This window comes from Dermacentor silvarum, chromosome 10 (genome assembly GCF_013339745.2).
Source record: "Dermacentor silvarum isolate Dsil-2018 chromosome 10, BIME_Dsil_1.4, whole genome shotgun sequence".
In the NCBI taxonomy this organism is placed as follows: domain Eukaryota; kingdom Metazoa; phylum Arthropoda; class Arachnida; order Ixodida; family Ixodidae; genus Dermacentor; species Dermacentor silvarum.
In genome coordinates, this window is record NC_051163.1 from 151250230 (window position 1) to 151277794 (window position 27565).

The following is a 27565-nucleotide window of genomic DNA, read 5'->3' on the forward strand; positions in this document are numbered from 1 at the left end:
CGAGATTATATCACCTCCTGCAGCTCTAACTACCTCACCTAGCCTATGCCCCAACCACGCCTTCGGCCCGTCTCTGCTCTCTCGACTATGTGCGCATGCCCCCGCAAGCCGCCATGTATATCGCCATGGTCTCGAGCCCTCCTGTCGCTGATGGCAATTACGTGCTATCCCCAGTAACGGACGTTCTGCTCGCCAAGAACGTCGCCGTGCCTAACACCCTCGTGAGTGTCACCGGCAACCGCATCGCCATTTCTATCTTAAACTTCAGCGCCTCTCCTCAACTGAGTCCCGCAGGCATGTCACTCGCCGCCAACACTGCTGCCGAAGACTGCGAGATTTGTGCGTTGGATCCCACCAGTTCCTCCAGTTCGTCCTTCCTTTGCACCACAAGCAGTTCGCCGCGCGATGTCTTTGTCGGAATGATCCCTGATGACCTTCCTTCTGATCAAGCTACTGACCTTCGCCGCCTCCTGGAGTCTTACCACGACATTTTCGACTTCGACGATCGTTCTCCGAGCCAAACGTCTGTTGTCCAACATCGCATCCACACGGGGAACGCGACCCCTATCCGTCGCCGTCCCTATCATGCCTCGCTCGCCGAACGTCGTGTGATCGAAGGTGAAGTTGACAAGATGCTCACAAAAGGCGTTCTCGAACCTTCTTCCAGCCCGTGGGCGTCGCCTGTGGTGCTAGTAAAAAAGAAAAACGGCAGCTGGCGCTTTTGACAGCAACAACATCACACGCAAGGACGTCTACCCCCTGCCCCGAATTGATGACGCCTTGGACTGCCTCCATGGCGCCACGTACTTTTCCTCCATCGACCTGCGCTCCGGATACTGGCAGATTACTGTTGATGCCATGGACCTTGAAAAGACTGCGTTCGTCACACCAGATGGACTTTACCAATTCATGGCTATGCCTTTTGGATTGTGTAATGCCCCCGCGACCTTCGAGCGAATGATGGATTCTCTCCTTCGGGGCTATAAGTGGTCTACGTGCTTATGTTATCTAGATGACGTGTTTGTCTTTTCGCCTACTTTTGAGGACCACCTCGCCCGCCTGTCGGCCATTCTTGATGTGTTTCGCCGCTCTGGCCTACAACTTCTCCAAGTGTCGTTTCGCTCAGCATCACATCACCGTTCTCGGTCACCTTGTTAGTGCTAGCGGTGTCCAACCTCACCCCGACAAGGTGCGCGCCGTCTGAGACTTTCCTGTTCCTCGCTCAATTAGCGATGTACGGAGCTTTGTCGGCATGTGTTCCTACTTCCGCCGCTTTGTCAGGAATTTTGCCGACAGTGCCCGGCCGCTTACTGACCGACTCAAGAAGGACATCTCTTTTTCCTGGGGTCGTGCACAAGCTGCCGCATTCACCACGCTTGTCAGTTTACTGACTTCACCGCCCATTTTGGCGCATTATGACCCGTCGGCCCCTACAGAAGTTCGCACCGACGCTAGTGGCCACGGCGTAGGTGCAGTACTCGCCCAACGCCAGAACGACCAGGACCGTGTCAATACCTACGCCAGCCGCCTTCTCTCGTCGTCGGAGCGCAATTATTCGATAACTGAGCGTGAATGCCTGGCTTTGGTCTGTGCTGTGGCAAAATTGAGCCCTTATTTGTACGGCCGACCGTATTCCGTTGTCACGGACCACCATGCCCTTTGCTAGCTCTCGTCTCAAGGATCCTACAGGAAGGCTTGGCCGCTGGGCGTTACGACTACAGGAGTACAACTTTGACGTGCTCTACAAATCTGGCCGTATGCACCAAAATGCTGACTCTTTATCCCGCTACCCTGCCCACCCTCCCGACACCACCGAACGTGATATCGGTGACTTCGTCATGGCTATTGCAGATCTGGCCAACATACGCGCTGAACAACACGTTACGATCTATAATTGACCGCCTCCATTCTCGTCAGCCCGACCCATCGCTTCGTCTGAGCTTCACGACGATATTCTTTACCGTCGTAGTACCACTTCCGACGGCCCCGAGCTTCCGATTGTTCTCCTTAAGCATCTTCGTGCTACTGTTCTCCATGAACTCCACGATGCTCCGACGGCTGGCCATCTTGGCGTATCCCGCACATACGATCACGTGCGGCGCCGGTTTTTCTGGCCTGGTCTGTGCCGATCTGTTCGACGCTACGTTGCTGCGTGTGACCTTTGTCAGCGACGTAAACGGTCCTCAGGGTTGCCTGCAGGCCTTCGGCATCCTATTCACATACCCCAGGAGCCATTATACCGCGTCGGTCTCGACCTCCTCGGTCCATTTCCTTCGTCTGCTTCAGGGAACAAGAGGATCGCAGTTGCGACCGACTACGCTACGCGTTTTGCCATCACGCGAGCTTTGCTGACTAGTTGCGCCACTGACGTCACTGATTTCCCTCTCATGACGTCATCCTTCGTCATGGTGCTCCTCGGCAACTGCTCACAGACCGAGGCCGCTACTTGTTGTTGAAAGTTGTAGATGACCTCCTTCGGTCCTGTTCTGTGGAGCACAAGCTCACTACTGCGTACCACCCGCAGATCAACTGGCTCACCGAAAGGCTGAACCGCGCCTTAACCCATATGCAGTCAATGTACGCGTCTGACGATCATCGGGACTGGGACAGTGCTTTGCCATGCGTCACGTTCGCGTACAGCTCCTCCCGTCACGACACCGCCGGTTTTTTGCCGTTTTACCTCCTGTATGGCCACCACCCTGCATTGCCTTTTGACACGCTCCTACCTGCTCTTCTACAACATACCACGGAGTATGCACGCGATGCTGCCGCGCGAGCCCATCTGGCACGTCAGATAGCTCATGAGCGACTATTCGACTCACAATTATGCCAAAAGGACAGTTACGACCGCAGCCATAGGCACGTCTGCTTTTCTCCGGGATCTCTTGTGCTTCTATGGACTCCTTCTCGTCGCGTCGGTCTCGACGAAAAGCTTTTATCGCGTTAAACCGGACATTATAAGGTTTTACGGCAACTTAGTGATCTTCACCATCTACCCTGCCATCTCGTGACGTCGTGCACGTATCCCGACTGAAGCCGTACTTTTCCGTCGCCTCCTCGTGTAATTAGTCTGCGCCGAGACGGCGCTCAGCCCGCCGGGGCGGTTAGATGTTACGGGCAGCCTCGCATTAAGGAAGAAGACGACGATCGCCGGGAAACGCCACGCGTGTTCAGCCATCGTGGCCATCTCTGCCAACAATCCCTGTACATTAAATATTGTCCCCTTTTTATCTATTTGACGCCCCGTCACACCATATATATATATATATATATATATATATATATATATACGTGAAAGACGTATATATAGATGTCGTTACTGCCGTCGCCGCCAGCTGGATGTAAGCCGAGGCTATGCCGATTTCGAGCGAGACGAGCACCGACGACACGACGCTTACTACCCAGGCCCGTCCGCTTTTACGCAGCGTCGTTCTCCATCTCCTCCAGCGTCTCCACGTCTACCTACAGAAGTTCGCACCGACGCTAGTGGCCACGGCGTAGGTGCAGTACTCGCCCAACGCCAGAACGACCAGGACCGTGTCAATACCTACGCCAGCCGCCTTCTCTCGTCTTTCAAGTACGTGAAATGTGCTTACAATATATATATATATATATATATTGTAAGCACATTTCACGTACTTCATCATCGTTCTCATTTGTATATAGCCATCATCATCCCTGTTTCTCTTCTTCGTGTTTGAGCCTCGGCCGTGCTGGTGGAATAAACGGGTCTGCCAGTGCTGCCTGTCCTGGTCTTCCGTCTTTCAAAGTGGTGGAGGCGCGTCAAGATCCCGACGTCCTCCTGCGTTCCTGCCCTACCTGGAGCTACGTTCCGGTCGCCGCCTGCGCCCGGCCACCCCCACAGCTATGACCACGCCTGCGTCGGCCGCCGGCCCTATCGCTACCCCTAACGCTCCTGCTCCTACGACATCGGCTGCACTGACATCGTGCACCATTACCACCCCTTATCGTGATCCACCAGTCTTTGCGGGTCTCCGCGGGGAAGACGTCGACGACTGGCTCGACAACTACAACCGCGTGAGTTCGGCCAATGGGTGGACCGATAGACAGAAGTTGACTAACGTCGCGTTCTATCTGACCCACGTTGCGAAGACGTGGTATTTTAACCACGAAACTGACTTCGCCGACTGGTCAGCGTTTACTACCAGCTTGCGGCAAATTTTCGCGTCTTCATCTGGCCGTTCAGAAGTCGCCAAACAGAAGCTCGCTGCGCGTGTTCAACTTCCACAAGAGTCTTATACATCGTACATCGAAGATGTCCTGGCTCTATGCCGCCGCGCCGACGTTGGAATGACGGAAGCCGAACGCATTCGCCATATTCTTAAAGGCATTGGTTCCATCGCATTCAACGCCTTAGCTGTCCAAAATCCTACCTCGGTTCAAGATATTACATCGACGTGCCAGCGCTTGGACGAGCTTCAGGCCCTCCATCTTCACCGTGACAGCGACCTTCCAATGCCACCTCATTCCGATTTACGTGCTCTTATCCGCTCTATTATTCGCGAAGAACTTCAGGAGCAGCAACAGCGGCGATCCACTGTTGTTCCCGCCCCGTCGCCAACGTTCGAATTGCGCAACCTTGTGAAGGAGGAGTTGGCAGCCATGACGACACCGACAACGTCTGTTGCCCCAGCAGCGTTCCCGATGCCCACATACGCGGAAGTCGCTGCAATGCCACCTGCTACTGTCCCTTCTGGGCCTCCTGACCTCACCTGCGGCCATTTGGCCTCTATGGGCGCCCAAGCACCTGCTGCACCTTCGTATACTCCGTGGCGTCCACCTAGTCCGGTCTGCTTTTACTGCGGTATACCGGGCCACATATCGCGTTACTGCCGTCGCCGCCAGCTGGATGTAAGCCGAGGCTATGCCGATTTCGAGCGAGACGAGAACCGACGACACGACGCTTACTACCCAGGCCCGTCCGCTTTTACGCAGCGTCGTTCTCCATCTCCTCCAGCGTCTCCACGTCTGCCTCAGGGCTCCCGTTCGGCTAGACGACGTTCTTCTCCCTACCGCCGCTCTGCATCACCGCTTCGCCCCATCTCCCGCCTTGCTGACCAACACTCGGAAAACTAAGGATTGCAGTTTTTGGAGGGAAAACTGCGTCCTGTCGAACTTCGGAAATACCTCCTTGTCGCCCGGCCAATATGCTATCTGTAACTCTCGAAGGTGTTCCTGTGCAAGCTCTCGTCGATACTGGTGCCGCTGTTTCCGTTCTGCGTCGTGATCTGTGCTCACGGCTCCGTAAAGTCAGAACGCCTTATCTTGGACCCGTTTTACGCGGCGCTAATAACGTACCCATTCACCCCGACGGACAATGTACGGCTCGTGTTTTGATCGACGGCATTCGTCACCACATTGAGATGATTGTGCTACCCGCGTGCATCTATGAACTTATTCTCGGTTGGGACTTCCTGCATTCTGCCCCCGCTGTTATATCATGTAGGGAGAAAGTCGTCCACATCACAGATACCACGGATGCACCTATTTTGGAGTCGTCACCCTCCATCTTGAACTTGGCTGTCGCTGCAGACTACGTCCTGCACCCTGGCCACGAACACATTGTAGCTGTCACATCCGGCCAGCTAACCGATGGAGACGCACTGGTTACCCCCTCTTCACGCTGCACTTCACGAGGAATTCTAGTCGCCCCTTGTCTCGTCCGGTTTTCATGTGGCCGAGCTCTCCTGTACGCCTGCAACACAACCCCAGATCCTGTATTGTTGCCCAAAGGGATGACCGTGGCAACCTTCACCGACCCGCCACTGATCTCTGTCGCAGCGCTTTCCCCTTCGTCACCAGTACCAACCTCAGGTTTGGATTCTTCTTCTCTCCGAGCCCTAATTGGTTCTGACCTAACCGCTGCCCAGTCGGATGCGTTACTCGCCCTTTTGGCTAAGCACAAATCCTGCTTTGATAGCTGTGCCACCGCATTGGGCCAGACTTCCGTAGCTGCACACCGCATCGAAACCGACGGTTCTGCAATTATACGCCGTCGCCCATATCGTGTTTCGCATTCGGAACGGAAGATAATTGAAGAACAAGTTGACATGCTAGCACGAAATATTATACGACCTTCATCCAGTTCCTGGGCGTTTCCTGTCGTTCTGGTGAAGAAAAAGGATGATTCCGTTCGCTTTTGCGTTGATTATCGAACGCTCAATAAGATTACATGCAAGGATGTGTATCCCATGCCTCGAATTGACGACGCCATAGATACACTACAAGGAGTGGAATATTTTTCCAGCCTTGATCTGCGATCGGGATATTGGCAAATTCCCATGAACGAAACTGACAAAGAGAAAACCGCTTTCACCACGCCGGACGGACTTTATGAATTTAATGTAATGCCATTTGGCCTGTGCAACGCTCCAGCCACGTTTGAGCGTATGATCGACACTGTTCTTCGTGGCCTTAAGTGGAAGACCTGCCTCTGTTATCTGGATGACATCGTTGTTTTTTTCTTCCATCTTCAGCCAACACCTACAGAGATTAGACGAAGTCCTCCAATGCCTTTCAAATGCTGGCCTCCAGATTAATACTAAAAAGTGCACATTCGCCAGCAGAAGCATCAAAGTGCTGGGTCACGTCGTTTCAAAAGACGGCGTCCAACCTGACCCTGAGAAGATTGCTGCTGTGCTTCAATTCCCTTGCCCATCAAATCAAAAAATATTGCGCAGCTTTCTCGGCCTGGCGTCTTACTTTCGCCGTTTCATACGCAATTCTGCTACAATAGCAGCTCCTCTACATAAGCTCCAGGTCACCGGCGCCTCTTTCACATGGTCCGAAGACTGAGTCGGCATTTCAAGCCCTTAAGAAACATCTCACTTCCGGACCGGTGCTTCGCCATTTTGATGAGAGGGCACCCACTATACTCCACACTGACGCAAGTGCGCAAGGCATCGGAGCAGTGCTCCTGCAACGGGGTCCCGCGTCTAAAGAGCAGGTTGTGGCGTATGCTAGCCGGACCCTCTCGCCATCTGAACGGAACTACACGATCACAGAGCAGGAATGCCTGGCTATTGTTTGATCCATTCAGAAGTTTCGCCCGTATCTCTATGGTTGCCACTTCACGATCGTCACCGACCATCATGCTCTGTGTTGGCTGTCATCTATGAAGAACATGTCAGGACGCCTGGGACGCTGGATACTGCGCTTACAAGAATGATTTCACGATAACGTACCGGTCTAGCAAATGTCACCATGATGCAGATGCACTGTCTCGATGCCCGATTTCGCCTTCTATCGATCATGCGCACTCCCCGTCTCTACCACGTCGCTCTGACGCTGCGCCTGCCGCCCACCAGCTCACGCTAATGTCACTGGATCAGGCTCAGCTTTCTTCACGCTCCGATTTAGCTTCCCTTCAGCACGCAGACTCCTACTGTCGAACTCTCATTGATCGCCTTCGCGGCCTAACTAAACAACCCAACAGCCGCTTGCGCCGCCAGCTTCAGCAATTTCGCCTTCAAGATGGGGTGCTTCATCGTTATATTTATCATCCTACGGTTAACACGTGGGTCCCAGTCATACCTCGCTGCCTTCGTCTTCGAGTTTTCGAAGCATTTCATGATGACGTTGCCGCCGGCCACTTAGGCTTCCACAAGACCTACGACCGCATCAAGACCCGCTGCTTCTGGCCTGGATTGTCCACAACGGTAGCCAAATACGTTGCCTCATGTGCGTTGTGTCAGCACCGCAAACGCTCCACATCCCCACCTGCCGGTTTTCTTCAGCCTCTGCCATGTCCGACCGAACCTTTCGAGTGCGTTGGAATTGACTTATACGGTCCCTTGCCGTTAAGGCCCTCCGGTCACCGCTGGATCGTCACAGCGGTAGACCACTTAACAAGATATGCCGAGACTGCGCCTCTTCGATCTGGTGCTGCTTCTGAGGTTGCTGACTTTTTCCTGCAATCCATAGTCTTGCGCCATGGTGCTCCTCGCGTTCTTTTGTCCGATCATGGCAAAGCCTTCATGTCCCATGTCCTCGAGGAAGTCTTGCGGCAGACTAATACGAAGCATAAAACCACTTCTACATATCACCCGCAAACCAACGGCCTTACTGAACGCTTCCATCGAACGCTCTCTGACATGATTTCTATGTACTTACGTCCTGACCACACAAACTGGGACAACATCCTTCCCTGTGTTACATTCGCTTATAATACTGCGACACAACGAACTACCGGTTACAGCCCTTTCTTCCTGGTGTATGGACGATCTGCCTCCTCCGTCTTCGACACCGAATTCTTTTTCTCTCCTGCTTCGCCTAACACCTCCCTCCCAGAAGAGTTTGCAGCTCGACTCGCGCATTGCCGTGAAATTGCTCGTCGCAACACCGCCGCTACCCAAGAAGAAAGAAAACGTCGCTGCGACAGTAAACGCCGCGACATCGCCTTTCATCCTGGAGACCAAGTCCTCCTATGGACGCCGGTTCGAATCCCTGGACTTTGCGAGAAATTCCTTCACCGGTACATTGGGCCCTACACAGTCCTACAAGAAACTTCCGCAGTGAACTATCTAGTCACTCCGCTTCACTCCGTCGAGGACCGCCGTCGTCGTAGTGCAGAAATTGTTCACGTCTCCCGCATGAAGCACTTTATTCCCCGTTCAGCCGATCTTTAGATTGCGGCCAGGTTGGCCGCTTCCACGAGGGGGGGAAATTAGTGTAAGCACATTTCACGTACTTCATCGTTCTCATTTGTATATAGCCATCATCCTCCCTGTTTCTCTTCGTCTTCGTGTTTGAGCCTCGGCCGTGCTGGTGGAATAAACGGGTCTGCCAGTGCTGCCTGTCCTGGTCGTCTTCCGTCTTTCAATATATATATATATATATATATATATATATATAGTATATGGAATAACAGTTCATAAAATCGAGGAGATATCATGCTTGAAAAGCTTGCAGCCCTTTACACGCAATGCCTCACGACTTCAAGTGTACCAGAAAGCTGGAGGAATGCAAACATTATGCAGATCCATAAGAAGGAAGAATTGATGCATTTTAGAGCCATTAGCTTGCTTTGAGTATTGTAACAATTATTCGCAACGATAATTTCCAATAGAACCCGGGCAACGCTTCACTTCAGTCAACCAAGAGAACAGGCTGGCTTCAAGAAGGAATATTCTACGATGGATCATATCCATGTCATCATCAGGTAATCGAGAAATCTGTGGAGAACAATCAACCTCTCTATATGGCTTTCATACATTATGAAAAGGCATTCGATTCAGTGAAGATACCAGCAGTCATAGAGGCATAGAGTTGGGTGGAAATACAATATGCAGAAGACAAAAAAATGTTCAATAGCCTGGCAAGGGAACAATAATTCAGAATCGCCAGACAGCCTCTAGAGTCTGTAAAGGAGTAAGTTTATCTAGGTCAATTACACACAGGGGACCCTGGCCATGAGACTGAAATTTAAAGAAGAATAAAATTGGGTTGGAGTACATACGGCAGGCATCGCCAAATCCTGACTGGGAGCTTACCATTGTCGTTAAAAATAAAAGTGTACAATCATTGCATTTTACCGGTGCTAACATATGGGGCAGAAACTTGGGGGTTAACAAGAAGCTCGAAAACAAGTTAATGACCGCAGAAAGAGCGATGGAACGAAATATGCTAGAATAAGAGGCAGGAAGAGCGCTGTGCATCAGAGAGCAAATGGGGATAGCCGATATTCTAATTCACATTAAGAGAAAAAAGTGGAGCTGGGCAGGCCGTGCAATGCGTAGGCTGGATACCGGTGGACCGTTAGAGTTACAAAATGGATATCAAGAGAACGGAAGTGCAGTCGAGGACGGCAGAAAACTAGGTGGCGTGATGAAGTTAGGAAATTTGCAGGCGCAAGTTGGAATCAGCTAGCGCAAGACAGGGGTAGTTAGAGATCACAGGGATAGGCCTTCGTCCTGCAGTGGACAAATATAGGGTGATTTTAATGATGACGATGTATATAATGCATCGCGCGTTCAAGCCTGCGAACTAGGCTTCCCAAGACAGTAGACCGCCTGGAACCGAAGTGACCTGCGCCAGACGATGTCAAGTGCCAAAACGAAGACATTAGGAGCCGGGAGATGCGGTGTGGGTGGCCCCTCGAAGCCCATCCTCGAAGCCCTGCTCGTACGTCGTGGAAACACCCACAGCGGTGCTTGTGCGTAATAGGGTGCATCTAGTGCCCTATTCATACCCAACAATGAGCCGTTGTTGAACGCGGTTAAACCATATTCATCGAGCGAAAGCACGGTTTGGCTTGTTTTGGGAAAGGACAGACGCTGCTCGGCGGCGTCAGCAACTACCGTGTCTACACTTGTACCACAAACAACACACTGACGCTACTCGGCGCGGCAGCAGCAGTGAGCGAATTGACCTTCGTGCTGCGTCTCGCTTCAACGCGAGTACACAGCGAATACGAAGCTACCAGCACACGGCGCACTTAGTACACATTGCAGATAGCTTTGAAGATGAGGCCCGCGCAACCGCGCACTTTGTCAACATCTCAGATCGCCTTCAAGATATGGGCGCCCACGCGGTGTGCGCAGCAGCCGCCGGTAGTGCCAGGGTAACTTCAAGTTTGATCTTGGCTGAGCTTTAAGGTCAGATTTACGGAACCAGGCGTTTTCCGAGTTTGCACCTGGAGTAGTAGAGGATACAGCTTTCTGCTGCTCAATACGTGCTACATAACGGTATTTTTCCAAGCGCGAAACAAAGCCCGCGAATACACGCAACATTACCGTGCGACTGGCCGCTTGAGGCATTTTGCGTGTATTCGCGGGCCTAATTATGTAATTAGGCACAATGCAAAAAATAACCTGAGTATCTCCTAGCAACGGCAAACAATATTAGCTTGGTTCTGTCCAACTACGCGGCATTTGTATATTCTTAAGTTTGGCACAAGTTACGTGAAACAACCTGTATATAAGGAAGCCATGAGCCAATTTTCTAAGGCAGTGGGAAAACATTCTCTTACGTAAAATTTAACAGTCGGAACGGGCGGTTGAGGAAAAGTGTGTCCAAGATATTTTGAGCGCTCCGTATGCAAAAGGTGTTGATGTTCTTTGACCTTGCATAGTTCACCTGAAAGTACAGACATGTTTTCAAATTATACACTGGCTGATGTAAAGACTACATGAAATATTTTATGCAAAAGACAACAAATGCATTCTTTTGTTTCTGAAGTTGCCCTTTCCTACGAAACTAATATATGACATTACTTTTAATATTAAAACATACAAATTTATCACATTTTGGGATACTGCGGGAATATTACACGGGCCCAAAATATTGTTAGGTCTTAGGGCATCTTAAATTTCAGCGATAACCTTTACATTGAACAACCGCATATAATATTGTTATATACAACCGCACAAGGCTCTCTACGAGCTGCACGGGACGAATCGCTGAAAAGGGTACATTTTTGGTGCGACAGGACTGTTGTAAAGACAAAGCGCACGAAAACCAGTCAATTAGAGGCTTCAACTTATGCGTCAATCAGTTCGATGGGATGTGACTTAGCTAGCCGTAATATTTCGGGATTGTTCATTGTGTCTTCGTCCACTCTGGTAATCAATGTCCAGAGAAATCTAGATGCAATATCCCACTGCATCTCGACAGAGCACGAGATGAATACTGACACGTGCACATTGTTAATACTTCTTACGGTGAGCATTTTTACCAGCTGACGTGCAAGTCGCGATTGCATCTTTGCCCAAAAAGGTTGCGTGCGCGAAGCAAATAGTGGTGTACACTCTAGAACGTGCGTCAGCGCCAGCAATCACGCTGTAATGTGCGACAAGTGATGCATAAATAGCGAGTCTGACCGGTAGACTTCAATGGACGATTATGCTTCCCGCGATCATGTTTTTACATCAAAGCTGTATAGCTCTACCCTGCAATGTATTTTTGTCCGTGGGCAAAAATGTGGCCCAATAGCGGAGGCGCCTATATTTATGTCCACTGCAGGGCGAAGGCCTCTCCCTACGATCTCTAATTACCCCTGTTCTAAAATAATTATAACTGAAACAAATAAATCTGAATGTATGGTTTCAAGTCAATGGACATACTTGAATAGTTTGTCAACAGTGCGTGGACTCCCGAGCAGGAGGCATTGCTGTGCCGTACAAGCGAAATACGCAATTGTGATAACCATTGTGTATATAACTCGTGGTACACTCGAATGGGATATCTAGAAGTTCATGACCACACACATTGCACGGTTTAGCCGTGATGACTCTACCCTTGTGACCATTGTTGGACATTTCAATGGGGACATTTCAAAACTAGGCAAGAAATGGTTCGCAGAGTTTGGTTTGAAGTGCCGCACCAATACAAGTCACTCAACTTCTCATCATTATTATCATCAGCCTATTTTTAAGTCCACTGCAGGACGAAGGCCTCTCGCAGCGATCTCCAGTTGCCCCTGTCTTGCACTAGCTGGTTCGAATTTCTGCCTGCAAATTTCCTAATTTCATTACCCCACCTAGTTTTCTGCCGTTCTCGACGAATATAGGTCGTGTATAGATTTAACTTTAGCCAATATTCTGTCGAATGCTGCAACCGAACCAATACGTGCTTATCTCAGTAATCCCAAAGCTATCGTCACTGCCATTACTAAATGATGAAAATAGATACATGTACTCTTGCCTAACCCTGTGTGACGTGCTACAGCTTCTCTGATCATCCACCTTCACAGACGGGAACGGCTCCTAAATCTTAGTTTTGTTGGTTTTGCAGAGCACCACGTTGTAATGACGGTGAATAAGTCGAGCTGCCGAGGGTGTTGGTTTCTTGGGCATTTCAAGTATTCTGAGCGTAAATGGTTACCCGCAGAAACTGCTGGTCATCGTATACGGCATGTGAACAGTTTTTTTTTTATTCAAGAAAAACTTCTGATGCCGTGTTGCAAGACCACTGCCACAAAATTCAACAAATGCTGAAATATATTGATAACATTAGTCCTTACCAGTGCAAAGATGGTACGATTGTCGACCATGACCATTCCTTCGAATCTGCATTGATCGAAGGCGCGCCCTTCTTTCATGCATGTCTGCAAGAACACCGAACAAATTGTGAAGCCCAGTACCCTATCCGCAATCGTTAATGGTTCTTGTAATGTGAGACACTTAACATTTACAGTATAGAGATATCTGTTAGACGTTTTTAAACTGCGCAAGAAAACGAAGACACAAGAAAGAAAACACACACGGCACCACTGCGCTCGTGGTGTCATGTGTGTTTTCTTTCTTGTGTCTTCGTTTTCTTGCGCAGTTTAAAAACGTCTAAAAGCTATGAACCAACTAGCCCGCCAGAACGTCCTACTGAAGAGATATCTGGATAGAATCAGTTGCAATATATAAATTAAATGGGGCCCAGAACAATATCGCGCCAATGCGACACGCGTAGCACCTTTTTTTTTTTTAAATACATGTGCCAAGTAAGCTGAAACGCCCAGTATATATATAGGGCGTTTCAGCTAACTTGCTTGCACAATTATTAAAAAAAAACAGGTGCTACGCGTGTCGCATTGGCGCAATATTGTTGTCGGCCCTGTTTAACTTTTTTCCAACCTTTCTTTACAGTGCACGAAATTTTTTTAAGTACCACGTGACTGCCGGCTAACGCACCGCAGCTTTTATTGTCAGTGCCCGCAAACTTGAACAAATTAGCAAAGACTGCTCCGCGCACAGAGGTCGATTGAACAGGCTGTCGGTGACTGCGATCATGATTTTTATCTCCGTCCTTCATCACACTAGCTGCCACTCACTCCCCCTCCATCGGGTTTGATTGGTCCTAGAAAATAAATGCCTGCGCTGCGTCAAATGCTGCCTCGGGTCCTGTATCACATTCACACGTGGCGGCCGCTTTTTCGTTGAATTCTTTTCTTAAAGCAGTACGCCCCTTTTGCATCTTAACCGCAGTAACCGACAGCGTGTTGAATCAACCTTTGTGCGTGGAGCAGCCTTTTCCAATTCGTTGCGTGGTATTTTTTTTTAATTTCGCAGACTTTAAAGAAGGACTGAAAAAAATTTAACAGGGCTTTTATCTTAGCACACAAAATTATCCGCATGTCTGCTGCGTGCTTTTGGGCTGTGGTAGAGCCGTTGGCTTTGGTGTGTGATGCGCTGCCTCGTGGTGGGCTGAAGTGGGAGCTGTGGTTGCCGTGCGCTTCCCACCGTGTCGGGTGACCACGATGAGCTGCTGTCTGGGTGGGGCAGCCTGCGGACCTTTTTTGTTAGCCATGACTACTGCGTCATGGCGGTCTACCTCACAATCTGAAGTTATAGAGCAGCGCTGGTCAGGTGGAAAACAGCCATCAAGGCCGCGCTCCATTCTGCTCGGACCAGTGCTTGTGGCCTTCAGTGATGTGTCCTCAAGCCTGCGCGTCACCTCGAATCCGCCCCGTTGTAACAAGCCATATCTTGCCTGGAAAGGCATAATGAGCACCGAGTGCGTTGGTTCATGTACCAAGCGACTGGGGTCATTCTGAAATCCGCGGAACTCCGGTAGTTCAGAGGCAGCCCGCGAAGGTAAGGTTGCAGGCGGGAAACCGGATGTGGCTGAAATGATGTAGTCCAGCAACGCGCGGTGAAGTCATCGCCAGGCGCAGTTTTTTTGGTCGCACTACGCGGCCTAACCAAACGCTTAAACAGCTCCGTTGTTAACACCAGTTCTCATGGAACCACGCCATCCACGCTTTCTGGGCCATGGATCTCATCCCCAAGCCATGGTTTCGGCTGCATTGAATGCCGCCACTGCCGCCGCCACCTCATTGTGAGCTGGTGTTAGGCGTTGCTAGGCGACGCACGTGACGTCATCGCTCGGCGAGGTGCTGTACTTTCGCTGGCCTGGCGTCCCCCTGCGCGTCAACTCTAACGCGTATAAAGTAGTACTTCAAGGACTGCGCGCCGACCCCGCGTATAATTCCGATACTCGGGGTTTAGCGAAAAACCAGGCAAGCCAAACCAAACCAAGTTAAGCAAAGGAAAGTAAGGACAAAGCTAAGAACCAGCCAAGCCAAACCTAGTTAAGCAAAGGAAAGTTAAAGCTAGAGAAGGGCCACCAGCTTCGCTGTTTGCCCAGTCTTCGCACCACTTATTGTGAAGCTGCCCCTATTAACTACGCCACTCTCACAGAGAGAAGCAGACAAGACGGCGTCGGTTCGGACGCATTCTTTAGTCTGACGCCATTTAGTCGCTCCCGCCGTGCGCGCGCTCGAGCCCACGTGCACTTCGTCCTTACAGTATAGAGGGTGTTTGATTTTAGTTGCACCTAAATTTGTAAAAATTGCCTCCACGAGAAATCAAAACGCCTAATTGAGTAATTAGCATTGAGTAATAAACCTAATAACGTTGATTAACTTTTGAATTATTTATTTTACGGCACATCTTTCGATCTACGAATTACAGCCGCTGGGTTCGCAAGGCGTATGCACTTGGAACAAATTCTCAGGACTGAACCAGTTTCGAGATATTAATTCTCAAAGTGTCCGACGAAATGCATGGGCATTAACGGACACGAAAGTGTCGTTAATCGGACACTTTCAAAATTAATTAAGAACTGGTTGGGCCCTGAGAATTTGTTGCAAGTAGATACGCCTTGCGAAATCAGCGGCTATAATTCATAGATCGAAAGATGTGGCGTAAAATAAATAATTAGAAAGTTCATTAGCGTAACTATGTTAATTATTATTCAATTACGCATTGTTATTACTGGTGGAAGTAGTGGTCCCCTCATAGCAGGGGCGTAGGCAGAGGGGGGGGGGGGTTGGGGGGGTTCAAACCCCCCCCCCCCCGAAAATTTTTTCCCAAGCCCCCCCCCCCCCCCCCTCCCCACTTACCCACCCTTTTTTCTCGTCGCTTCGCGCTGACATAATTCAAGAAACCGGTGCTACTATCCCAATTTCATTCCTGGGCGCTTCCGTTTGGGTTGGTAATTTACAGCGAATCATGTCTGCATATGGAAAAAAACTCACGGTGTTTGTCAAGGCTTTGACACTCTGAGGTTTTGGGCGAGAATGTGGCGGCCGCATTTTAGATGAAGGCGAAAATGCTCGAGGCCCGTTTAGATTTAGGTGCACGTTAAAGACCCCAGGTGGTATAAATTTCCGGTATACATTTCCGCCGCTACCTTTCAGGTGCCGGTTAGGCTGCGCTCGCGCAGGATCTTAGGCTACGTTCACACTTGGTCTCGAAGCTGGAGGAAGCGGCAAAATCTTGCAAAAATCCGCCCGCCTAGGCGGCAAAACGGGCAGAAAAACAGGCGGCGAGCCAAATCGCGTCTCGAACCGATTTTTTTTCGCCAAGGCGAAGCGGAAACGCAGCGGAAAGTCGTTCTGCTCGACCAGAAGCTACACTAGCATGTAAAAATCCGGTCGTAAAATTGAACAGGGCACCAAAAGTGTAGGCTGCAATGCTGATCGACGCGATCAAGAACCACCCCTTGCTCTACGACAAGAGTGGTACTAAAACGTACTGTCAGTAATACTCGCGATAGTATGCAACGTCGCGCGACCGGAGGTGCGGTAATGAAGCCTTGGAGTGACCCAACTTCTAACACTTTAGCAAAGCCAGGCAAACCCACCACTGCCGTTTCCGAGGTGTCCGCGTCTTGCGTTTATTCATTGTCCATTTCTATAAAACAACTAGGCAGAAGTATAAAAGCCATTTCTTCTTCCACTTCCATGGCAGCCAATAGTTAGGCAGATTCCTCACTGGCGCTCCATAATTCTCCTCGCACGTGTACGGTATGGTCGCGGGGTGCTTTTCTCGTCGCGACGATAGATTGGGAGCGTAGGTCTCACGTAGGACGCGCAGGCTTCGGCGAGCCCCAAGACAAGGGCCAGCCAGGGTTTTAGCTTTCGGTGTTCCCGTTGCCGCTTTGGTGTCCTGGAGGCGCCGACAATAATACGAAATGATAAAATGTTATTACAACTTGTAAATAAAATCCAATAAAGAAATATAATCACGCCTAGGCACCAACCTGTGACAGCGCTACCGCGCCCGTGTGAGGAGAATTACGGAACGCCAACGGGGAATTTAGCGAAGGTCGCAGATGACACGCGAAGTTGCGCAAGTGAGCACTTTTGATGACGGGTGGGTCAAAGAATGAACATACCGCCCGAAATGCGATAATGAGCGCCACCACGCCGACAAACGTACGCAGACTAGATGGAAGTGGACGAAAGCGGCAGCGGCGGCCGCGGCGGTAGCAAAACAAATGTGAACAACTTGGACATGCGTGGAAAAATGTTTCCTGCCGCTTTGGCCTTTCCGCCCGCTTGCCGCTTCCCAAGTGTGAACGTAGCCTTAGTCTGCGCTCTAAACGTCTCTTGTATGCGATTGCGCCCCTACGGAAGGCTGGTAGTTACTGTTGTGTTGTTGAATCCCAAATCAGCAATTACGGAAGGCTGGTAGTTGCTGTTGTGTTGTGGAATCCCAAACCAGCAATGTACACACGAAGGGGTTGATGCCAGCAGTGAAATTCCACTGATTCGCAACAGAATGCACGAAGCAGACAGCCGATCGACAAGCATGGATTACTGCTGTGCGCAGTACAGCGTAAGGAAACTTGTTGCAGGCGCCGACAGTTCTCGTCGGAGTTCACGCGTCCTGAGAAATTGATTATGTGCACTATGCACTGAACAAGACCGGAGTTCATTCCTGCATCACTAGTAGTCCCATGTCTTTAAGCAGACTCTATACGGATATTTAACATCCTATATCCTATATCGATATTTAACTACCGATATTTAACATCGAACACGTCACATAGAGGAAAGCAGACGCTTGCTCCCCCCCCCCCCCCCCTCATAGAGTTCAATATTGGCGCACAAATAAAGCTATGACAGGCAGCTGAAAGATATCAGCGTAAACAGGTACATGAGGAGCAACACCCAAGCAATCACGCCTAATTTTACGTGGTTAAGAGCGCAAATAGGCACACACGCTACCACGCACATACCCACACACTAAGGCACACTAGATACGATCAAGATTATAATTCTGCAATCTGATACAGGCAATGTTAACACATTTGGGGCAGCTACACTGAAACACCCTGCATATATATACAGGGTGTCCCAACTATCACGCAGCACGATTTAAAAAACAAAAGAGGAAAGGAGTTATGCGAAGCAAACCTAGTGCGTATTGTTTCCAGTACCGTGGAGTAGCCACTAGTAGTTTTTTCATTACAGAGATATATTTAGGGAATTGTAATAATCTAACTCGAGAATTACTGTCCTAACTATCAAAGTGTCAATGAGACGATTGTAGGGCAACATGAAATACTCCCGATAAAGCTTTCTGATGCTCAATATCTGCTACATAAATGTGTTTTTCCGAGCGTGAAAGAAGCCGGCGAATACACGCAAAATGCCTCGAGCGGCCACTCGCGCGGAAATTATGCGTGTATTCGCGGGTTTCTAAATAAATCCTAAATAAATCTCTGTAATGAAAAAACTACTAGTGGCTACTCCACTGTACTGAAAACAATACGCACTAGGTTTGCTTCGCATAACTCCTTTCTTTCTTTTTAAATCGTGCTGCGTGATAGCTGGGACACCTTGTATATGTAACTTTATATTGTCACGAGCGGCGATCCTTTTGTCATGGCGGTGGTTTGCCTATGCTCATATATTCCAATAATCATTTTATTGCAGGTTCTTCAACCCCCTTTATAGGAGACTTAGCTGCTTGCTCAAGAAGAGACCCCGCCATATTTGAAAAGTACACGAAACTTCTTTGTCTACTTCCTTTTCGCCTAAGAACCACAAGAATTTGGATGCCGAGCGCACCCGTGAGCGACTCGGACTTGAATGCAGAGATGGTAAATGCCAGTTTACTGAGAACTCGAGTCCCGAGTTATAGTTTACTGTTCCTGGTGTTTTTCGGCAATTACTGGTCTTAATCGTCTCTCTTAGATGCAATAACAGCATGCCTGCTGCACGAAAGTCTCGTAGGCAGTCCTCTTTCACATTTTGTTGAAGCAAAAGAAGATGATAAAAGTGCGATAAAAAGGAAAGTGACATGAAAAAACACGGATAGCATTTACGCAATGTCGAAACTAAGGATAAAATTGTTATGTTGCATGCAGTAACAAATTAAATCAGCACGATCTTGCTGTATATCATTTGAGAGAAATGCGACGCTGATCTCATGTTTCATGCGTACTGCAGTCCATTTATTCATTAATCAGGACACAAGACAAAACATTCGACGTTTCCGAATCTTGCACGAATGTTAAAAGGGACTTTTTGCCAGAATTTATTGCGAGGCGTTTTATGAAAATGGAATGACCATGATACTCTTGCACGAATGTTAAAAGGGATTAACAACTGGCCAGAATATGTTCTAGGAAGTTGATCGAAAAGAAATGACTATAAATGGAGATAGAATGCAGCACCCTGTTCAAGAAATCAATTGAAATCATGGCAGACAAATTCTCAAAAAGGTTGTCGCAGTTTCACCCGAAGGGCGAAGCATCAATTGCGATAGCAAATTTGTAGAGAACTATACGGAGTAATGAGAGTAGCTTTATCAGCTGTATAAACATGGACATGCAGCAGCACCGGCAACACGCAGAACTGTTGTCGACGCCGTCGGCGTTTTGCCCGCGTTCGCAGAAAATGCGTGCAGCGTTGGTGACTGTTGCCGGAGCCTCTGATATACATAGGCACTTGGTGCCGCAGCTAAACGTCACCTCCCTTCCCTCCCCCTACACCCCCCCCCCCCCCCGCCACGGCCTTTCGCGCGTCCGAAGAAGGCGCGTTTTCTCTACATATATGGTGATTGTAAAGGAGGGACGAGACGCCTACTTCTGCAGCCCTTAACGGCGCAGAACGCGCGTTTGTTCACTGCCGTGGGTTCACTCCCCGTGAAAGCGCGCGTCCCTCGCGCCCTTTCACTCGCACATACAGCGTTCGGCTCGCGGCGACGATTTCATCTCCATTGACGTCATACGGAACCTCACGGCGACGGCGACGGCAGAAATCTGCTTTGGAGTGTCCATATAATTGCTATAACAATAAAACGTAAAGTGGCGTGGCCTAGCCGCGAAGTCTTCGTACTTCGGACGCAGTATATAAGATCACTGTACGTAAGTCGCGTGTTAATAAATCAAACTTTAAAATGCCGCATACTTATTGCTTAAAATAGCTTTTCGTATATTATTTGACTATTTATTTACTCTATAGCTTTTCGTATATTATTTGACTTTATTTAACTTTGACTTTATTATTTATTTGACTTTATTTTATTATTTGACTTTATCTAAGTGTATTACGAATTAGAAAAATGTATGCCGACATGCGCGCTGCCTTCGTGGTAATAAATTGGCGGACATGGATGCCGGTGCCCATCAGGCTAAAGAAGCGACACTTCTTTTGCAATCTTAGAACGTGCAGGATTGAACTGGAACAAGTATTTTTTAACTTGGGGATGGCAACATCAGCAAACGTGTTCCCTGTTCACGGGAGCCGCATATCTGAAACTGCAGGCAACGTTCTTGCGGTAACTCGACCGTAAAGTTAAGGCCTCGTCCTTGCTCTTTAATACCCTGGCTCTGCAGGTAGGGCTTGTCAATATAATAAAAGTTAAGTTCAGATAGAATTCTAAAATCGATAAAAAGATCTTAATAATAGTTCTGGATTAGAGGCTGTTGCCAGCGTGAGTAATTGTCATGGTGACTTCAATTAGGTTTTTTTTCGCACATGCAGCTTTCTGTATAAATCTGGGCTTACAATACACCTCGAAGTGAGCGCTGTGTCTGGAGATCGTATCTAGTGTGCCTTAGTGTGTGGGTATGTGCGTGGTAGCGTGTGTGCCTATTTGCGCTCTTAACCACGTAAAATTAGGCGTGATTGCTTGGGTGTTGCTCCTCATGTACCTGTTTACGCTGATATCTTTCAGCTGCCTGTCATAGCTTTATTTGTGCGCCAATACTGAATTCGGGTTGTTTGGTACACAATCGCCGAGAATATTCAATTTACGGTGAAAAGTAGCCATTGTTTCTATCCATGGGAACGTGCGTAATCGCGCGTTGTGTTTTGTGGGAGTTTTGTTCTTCGTTTTACAGGCCGAGTGTTTCTATATTTCCTTTAACTCTACACAAGTTCCTTATTAGCGTCTTGTCAGAGCCTCACTATTCATAGTTATCCTAATTATGTGTCACCAAAAAAAAAATACTGGGGATTTTTCAGCTTACAGTCAACAATATCTACTTTGTTTCATTCTGGGAACATGATCCGCCATTCTTTATTACTGCGCCCACGCTGTCTATAGATCGGTAATATTTCGATGCTATGATAACATTGTAAAACACTTACCAGAATACCCGGTGTGCGGTCTGTCCACTCACATTTTGCGCCTTGACTGTCCGGAATTCCAGGCACCCATAGTGCCGCAGAAAGAGATAGAGCAAAGGATTTCTGAATTTGACTTTTCATTGCATTAGCGAGTGCCTGCAAGTGATCAAAGAAAAGATGACAGTAGTATTTTTAAAAGCAAACGTACCATCGAGAAAGTTGTCTGTATTTTCTTTTTTCTTTCGTGGCCTTAGGTGTGAAGTGAATGAAATTCCTAACCGGGTTCTCGTTACTTGTGGCTCAGTAGGATGAAATTTTTATAAAGATCAGCGATTCTGTTCTATGGCATCCGCTAGCTATTTCTCAAGAACTCCTCAATGCACAGAACAACGTGCTGCTCGATGATCAGACGCCATTAGCCCCAGATTGAGGGGCGTAAAAAAAAAACAAATATGCACGAACATTTTCTGATGGCGCAATAAACGCGTCAGGCTAAATATCCAGGATTGTTCCTATTCGGCCCTTGGCAGTATAATTGCATAACTTGTTGTTTGCCGCTTGGTGAACTATTTCTTGCTCCATTCAGCCTTGAGATATGCGGAAAAGCGACTACTGTTTTCGCCTTCGGTGCGTGAAAAGATGCATTTCCATCTTTACTGGCTTCAGTTGTGCTAATGCCTACTAGGGCTGCAACATTTAATAATAAACGAGTACATAATTGCATATTTTGTTGTTTCCCGCATGGTGGACTATTTTTCGGTCCATTCAGTGTTGATACTGCGGCACGCAGCAGGTAATGAACGCAGCAGAAGACGTATTTTGTTTCATCCGCAACAAAAGAATTTGGGATAGCTTGCACTAGTGGCGCAAGGCTAAAGACACAGCTGAACTAATCGGTTCCTAGCTGGTCCCGGCTATACGCTTAGCGATGCCGAAGTTATAGAAAGTAATGCCAAGTGATGCTTTATACGAAGTGTTTAAGCATTCACCTCGTGGTCCGTAGCATCTGGGAACACCTCGCGAAGCACTTGCAGTCCGAGCATTTCGCCTCCATCGAATCCCGGCCGCGCATTTCCAATTGCTAGTAGATACAGCGCTCGACCGCTGGCGCCACGCTGCGCCGCTCGCGCGTACCACGTTTCTAGCCGCCGCCGTTGGAACGGAGGAGACGTTGACGGAGAAAACGCTGGGCTGGTGGTGACTAGCCTGCTGTTGGGATCGGTGGTATTATAAACGCATCACTGTTTTGATGATCCAAATATAATCTCACTATCAGGGAGGGAGCAGTCTACCTGACTGGAGCAGTATTTTTTTATTTGGGGTGTTGCTACGCTGCGCTCCGCGACACCCCAACGACCGCCGCTTCGCGTCGGCGCGGCACCACGGCTGCCACCAGTGGCACCGGGGTTCAAGCGACCGCGCTGGCAAACAGAGAGGGAAAAAAAAGAAAGCGTGATATTAAGAAAAAAAATTCTAGCCACGGCGGGATTCGAACCAGCGTACGCATGATCCCGAAGCGAGCGCCGTAACCACTCCGCCATACAGCCACGCTTCCATGGGTTGCATTCATGCAAACCATATGATTGCGTTCGTGCGCCCTCGGCGAAAGAAACCACCTAGAAACGCGGTACGCGCGAGCGGCGCAGCGTGGCGTGGCGTGGCGTGGCGCCAGCAGTCGAACGCTGTAACTACTAGCAATTGGAGGGTTGCATCCCGGCCGCGGCGGCCGCATTTCGATGGAGGCGAAATGCAAAGACGCCCGTATGCTTGCGTTGTAGGGCACGTTAAAGAACCCCAGGTGGTCGAAATTAATCCGGAGCCCTCCACTACGGCGTGCCTCATAATCAGAACTGGTTTTGGCACGTAAAACCCTAGAAAAGAAGAAGAACCGAGCACACGTAGGGAAGTGGGGCGAAAGCTATGCACAGTGTTTGGGTGGCGCGCAGCAGACGACTGGCGTCACGGCGCATGCGCAGTAGCGCGCAGCTGGTGGGAGCTCGGCCGAGCTGCCGCCAGAGGAGCCTGCTGCAGTCACGGATACCGCGAGCGTTCGGCGCTAATACGGGGAAATGGAGAAGCGCGGATGGCGTCGGCAGCACCTCTGCGCGTTGAGTCGTTGGTGCCGCTATATTTTGTTTCTCTCTCTCTCTCTCTCACTCGCTCCCATTTTTCTCTTTATATCCCCCTATCATAGCGCGTGACGCGCGCTCTCTCTCTCGTTTTCATTTTCTCTTTCTCGCGAGCATAGCGCGAGACGTGCGCATGCTCTCCTTCCCTCTTCTTAACGTCCCATGCCAAAGCAACATGTGCGCGGCACAGAGAGTAGTCGAAGCACACGCCGCTCCGCGAGGTGGTTGCTAGGCAACGCAGTGGCCGGTGGCACACATTACGGGCGGCTTCAACAGCTCCGATGTTAAAAAGCTTTCCGTCGCCGCGCGCCGTAGATGTAGGCTGCTGAATCTCGCGCGTGGAAGGAAAGAAAGCGGAGAGGAAACACGTCGTCTACTTTAACGCGAAAGGTGCCGGAGAAAAGGGAGGGGACGTTGTACTCCGGCAGCAACTGCGTATTCCGTGGCCGCGCCCGCTTTATCCAAAGTCGTTCCAAATAGGTCGCGAAGCTTTGGGCGAAAAGCGTTTCAGAACCAATTGTCCCCGACATCAAGCAAGGGTGGTTAAGGGAGCTGCGACTGAAGCGCGACTATGTTTGGAGGGAACAAACACTGGGAAAGAAAGAAGAGTTTTTTAATTCAAGAAAGGCAGAGTTAGCTTCATTCGACGAAAATAAATTTCCTAATCAATTTTATATACGCATGGCGAGAAAAGGATAGAGAACTATTTTACTTGACCATTATGAATAAATACTCTTTCAGCGCCCACCGTAAGAGCACCCAACGATAGCGGCGGGCGTTGACGCCGCTATCAAGGTCCATCTAAATAGGTCGTCAAGCTTGGAACGAAAGGCGTGCCAAAACCTATTGCCAGAGATATCAGTTAGTGGTTCACGATTGAAGCTGGACTAGGTGATGGGGGGGGGGGGGGGGGGGGACGAACACTGAAACTAGGAAACCTATGTGAAAAAAAAATGTTCGAAAATTGATCAGAATACTGTCATACGCGTAAATATTCCGTTTCAAATATTTTTGCTATACTAAAGCAACAAATGTTCATTTTGTTTTCATTTAACAACTTATATTGGTGACCCCTACCAACCATTGATTCTGGCGCAAGACTTGCTAAGACTGTGCAAAGAAGCTATTATGTCGGGCGGAATGGCGTTGTTTACGAGAACGTGGCGGTTTCATCCGAGTTTTTTTATTTCCTTGCGTGGCCTTCATTGGCGAAAGTGAGTGCAGGTTTCTTGTTATCGTGTAAGTTCACGCGGCATCCGACGCGCTGTGTCTCGTCGTGACGATAAATGCGCAAGGTGCCGCGAATAAACGTCGCTGCAATGTTCGTTCACTATCCGTAACACAGGCTCTGAGTATCCGACGGGAAGTCAATTGCATTCTAAATGATAATGTGGTGCAATGTTGTCTGATAACTGTTGGATATGAATACAAGGTGTCGCACGGAATTGCGAATGATTCTCTGAAAAGGTTTTGCATGTTGCTATACATTACGACTGTGTGCTGGGCATAGTACTTTTCATCCATTGAAACAAGTTTTGCTTGGTCAATTATTCTAGAAGAATAAAATGACGTTTTCCTGTAACCTCTGTGGAACTGTCATTTATTTTCATCCTATTCGCTCACCTTCCTAAGGAACCTGCTGGAGCAATTGCCGTCAATAACAGTTTAATTATGATGACATTAAGACATACACCACTCCTATAGTTTAATGACCCGCTTCGGCTGAGGCGAGTCGCAAGCTCGCCTCAGCCTCAAAAGAAAAATAACTGCTGGGGTTGCGGTCGAAATGCCGGACGCTGAAGAAATTCAAGCATTTGCGCCGAACAGTGTAAGATCTTAACGCCACTGCCATTTCCGGTTGTGACGTTAGTTGTCCCCCCGTTACGTAGATGGTGCGGTTGCAACGAGCCGCCATTTTCTTGACATGTGGGCTTCTGGAAGCTACGCTACCAGTTCACATATACTTTGCCGCTATGACTTGCAATGCAATGCACCTCTTGAAGTGTGCAGAAAGGCCTGCTTAAGTTCACCTGTTACAATACGCCGTCTTCACATGTGTTGTTTGCTTGTCGACGTTTCATTGTTTCTTAACCTGGTCGCGTATTTCCATTTGCTAGTAGGTACAGCGTTTGACCGCTGGCGCCACGCTGCGCCGCTCGCGCGTACCATGTTTCTAGCCGCCGCCGTTGGAACGGAGGAGGCGTTGACGGAGAAAACGCTGGGCTGGTGGTGACTTAGCCTGCTGTTGGGATCGGCGGTATTATAAACGCATCACTGTTTTGATGATCCAAATATAATCTCACTATCAGGGAGGGAGCAGTCTACCTGACTGGAGCAGTATCTTTTTTATTTGGGGTGTTGCTACGCTGCGCTCCGCAACACCCCAACAACCGCCGCTTCGCGTCGGCGCCAGGCACCACGGCTGCCGCCGTGGCGCCGGGGTTCAAGCGACCGCGCTGGCAAACAGAGGGAGAAAAAAAAAGGTATAAGCGTGATATTAAGAAAAAAAATCACAGCATATCCACGGGGTGAATGATGATGAGTGGGCGAAGCTCCGGAGGGAATCGTCGGATCTCCCGCTTAAGGGGACGCTAGCACAAACGCGTTAGAAACGTGCAGTACTCTCTAGTAAGGGGGAGCGGCCACAGCGTCTAACGCAGCGATTTACACATGCCGGAACGTGCACCGCGTTTGCCGACGCCATCACACGACTGCTGAGAGAGTATACCCCCCGTATTCATAAACGCTCCTCGACTTGAACTTGACTTGCCACCGCTTTGGGCAGCGCGTTCGAAACGCGTTGAAGGTAAGGCGGAGAGACCACAGCGTCTTACACCAGCTTCTTACACGGACCGTAACGCGCTAGCACAAACGCGTTAGAAGCGCGCTAGAAACGCGGCCTTTCGTTAATGTTGGGTATTTATTGCCATCGTGGTGCGTGTGTCCATGTCCGCTTCGTGGCGTAGTGGGCTAACGCCGCGCGCTCGGAAGCGAGGGGTCCCTGGTTCGATTCCGCGCTACGGACACAACTTCGGAATTTTTTTTCTCATTTTTCTTAGACTGGTTACACACTACTACTACGACGACGGGGACGAACGGGTGCCGCTATAAGGAGCTTCACCCCTAAAAAATGTAGCCAGAGCGGGTTTTGAACCCGCGTACGCAAGATCCCGAAGCGAGCGCCGTCACCACTCAGCCATACGGCCACGCTTCCAAGGGGTCGCATTCGTGCAAACCATATGATTGCGTTCGAGCGCCCTCGGTGAACGGAACCACCTAGAAACGCGGTACGCGCGAGCGGCGCAGCGTGGCGCCAGCGGTCAAACGCTGTACCTACTAGTACATGGAGTGTTGCAACCTGATCAGCCAAACGTAGTGAGTTGCGACCGCAAGATCATTGCTTACTTTAGTTGTTTTCGTGCAACAGCGCTGGCCGACAGGCTTGGCATCCGACGAAAGACGAGAAGTCTACGCCCAAAGCGTTCGTCGGCCTCCAAAGAAAGTATGCTCTGTGCAGGGATGCGATTTCGACACCCGTACGGCTGACCTTTTCCTGCATCGCCGTTCGCGCTAAAAGCTCGGAACGCTTATCAATCGAATGGCGAGGTATTTGAATATACAGCTGTAATGGCAGCTCTAATATCGATGAACGATTAATCAATCATTTAAACGTATCCCGCAAAGCTAATAATCCTCATCGATGTGTGCCTTTCATTTAATCGACTTAACCGATTATATATGATCGATTAATCGTTTTCTAGAGTTTCGCAGGAGTAGCGCGAAAATGTTGAAATCATACTAAAATGGCGGAGCATGAGCTAGCAGGAACTGTGCGGCTATTGTGCAGCGACTGTCGAGTGTTTTTTTAGCGCTTCCCTTCTCCTCCCCCACACTGCACACGCTACCCGAAGCCGGAGGCTTAAAGTGTCCTTGCAATTCAAGGCATACTATACCAACCCAGTTGATCGTCGTGTCACTACCACTCCATTAAAGGCATGGCACAGCATTCGCGCCGGTTCGGAGCATACATTTAACATATCGATGGAGTTAATGTCGATTCCAGCAAATCTATAGCTTTCGAGTGTCTAGTCTCGCATGTTGATTGCGTGGCCAT

The 27565-nt window shown here is 49.3% G+C and overlaps 1 protein-coding gene across 1 annotated transcript in view; it reads right to left on the reverse strand.

The window, feature by feature from the left end:
* LOC125940951 (uncharacterized) overlaps positions 1-27565 on the reverse strand; it is a 96077-nt gene that overhangs the window by 23475 nt on the left and 45037 nt on the right. Inside the window, exons 8-10 of the mRNA XM_049657721.1 lie at positions 21344-21478; positions 12983-13066; positions 10991-11097 (exon numbers count right to left, since the gene is read on the reverse strand). Of these exons, the coding sequence (XP_049513678.1) occupies positions 10991-11097; positions 12983-13066; positions 21344-21478 (326 nt within the window). The remainder of the gene's footprint in view (positions 1-10990; positions 11098-12982; positions 13067-21343; positions 21479-27565) is intronic.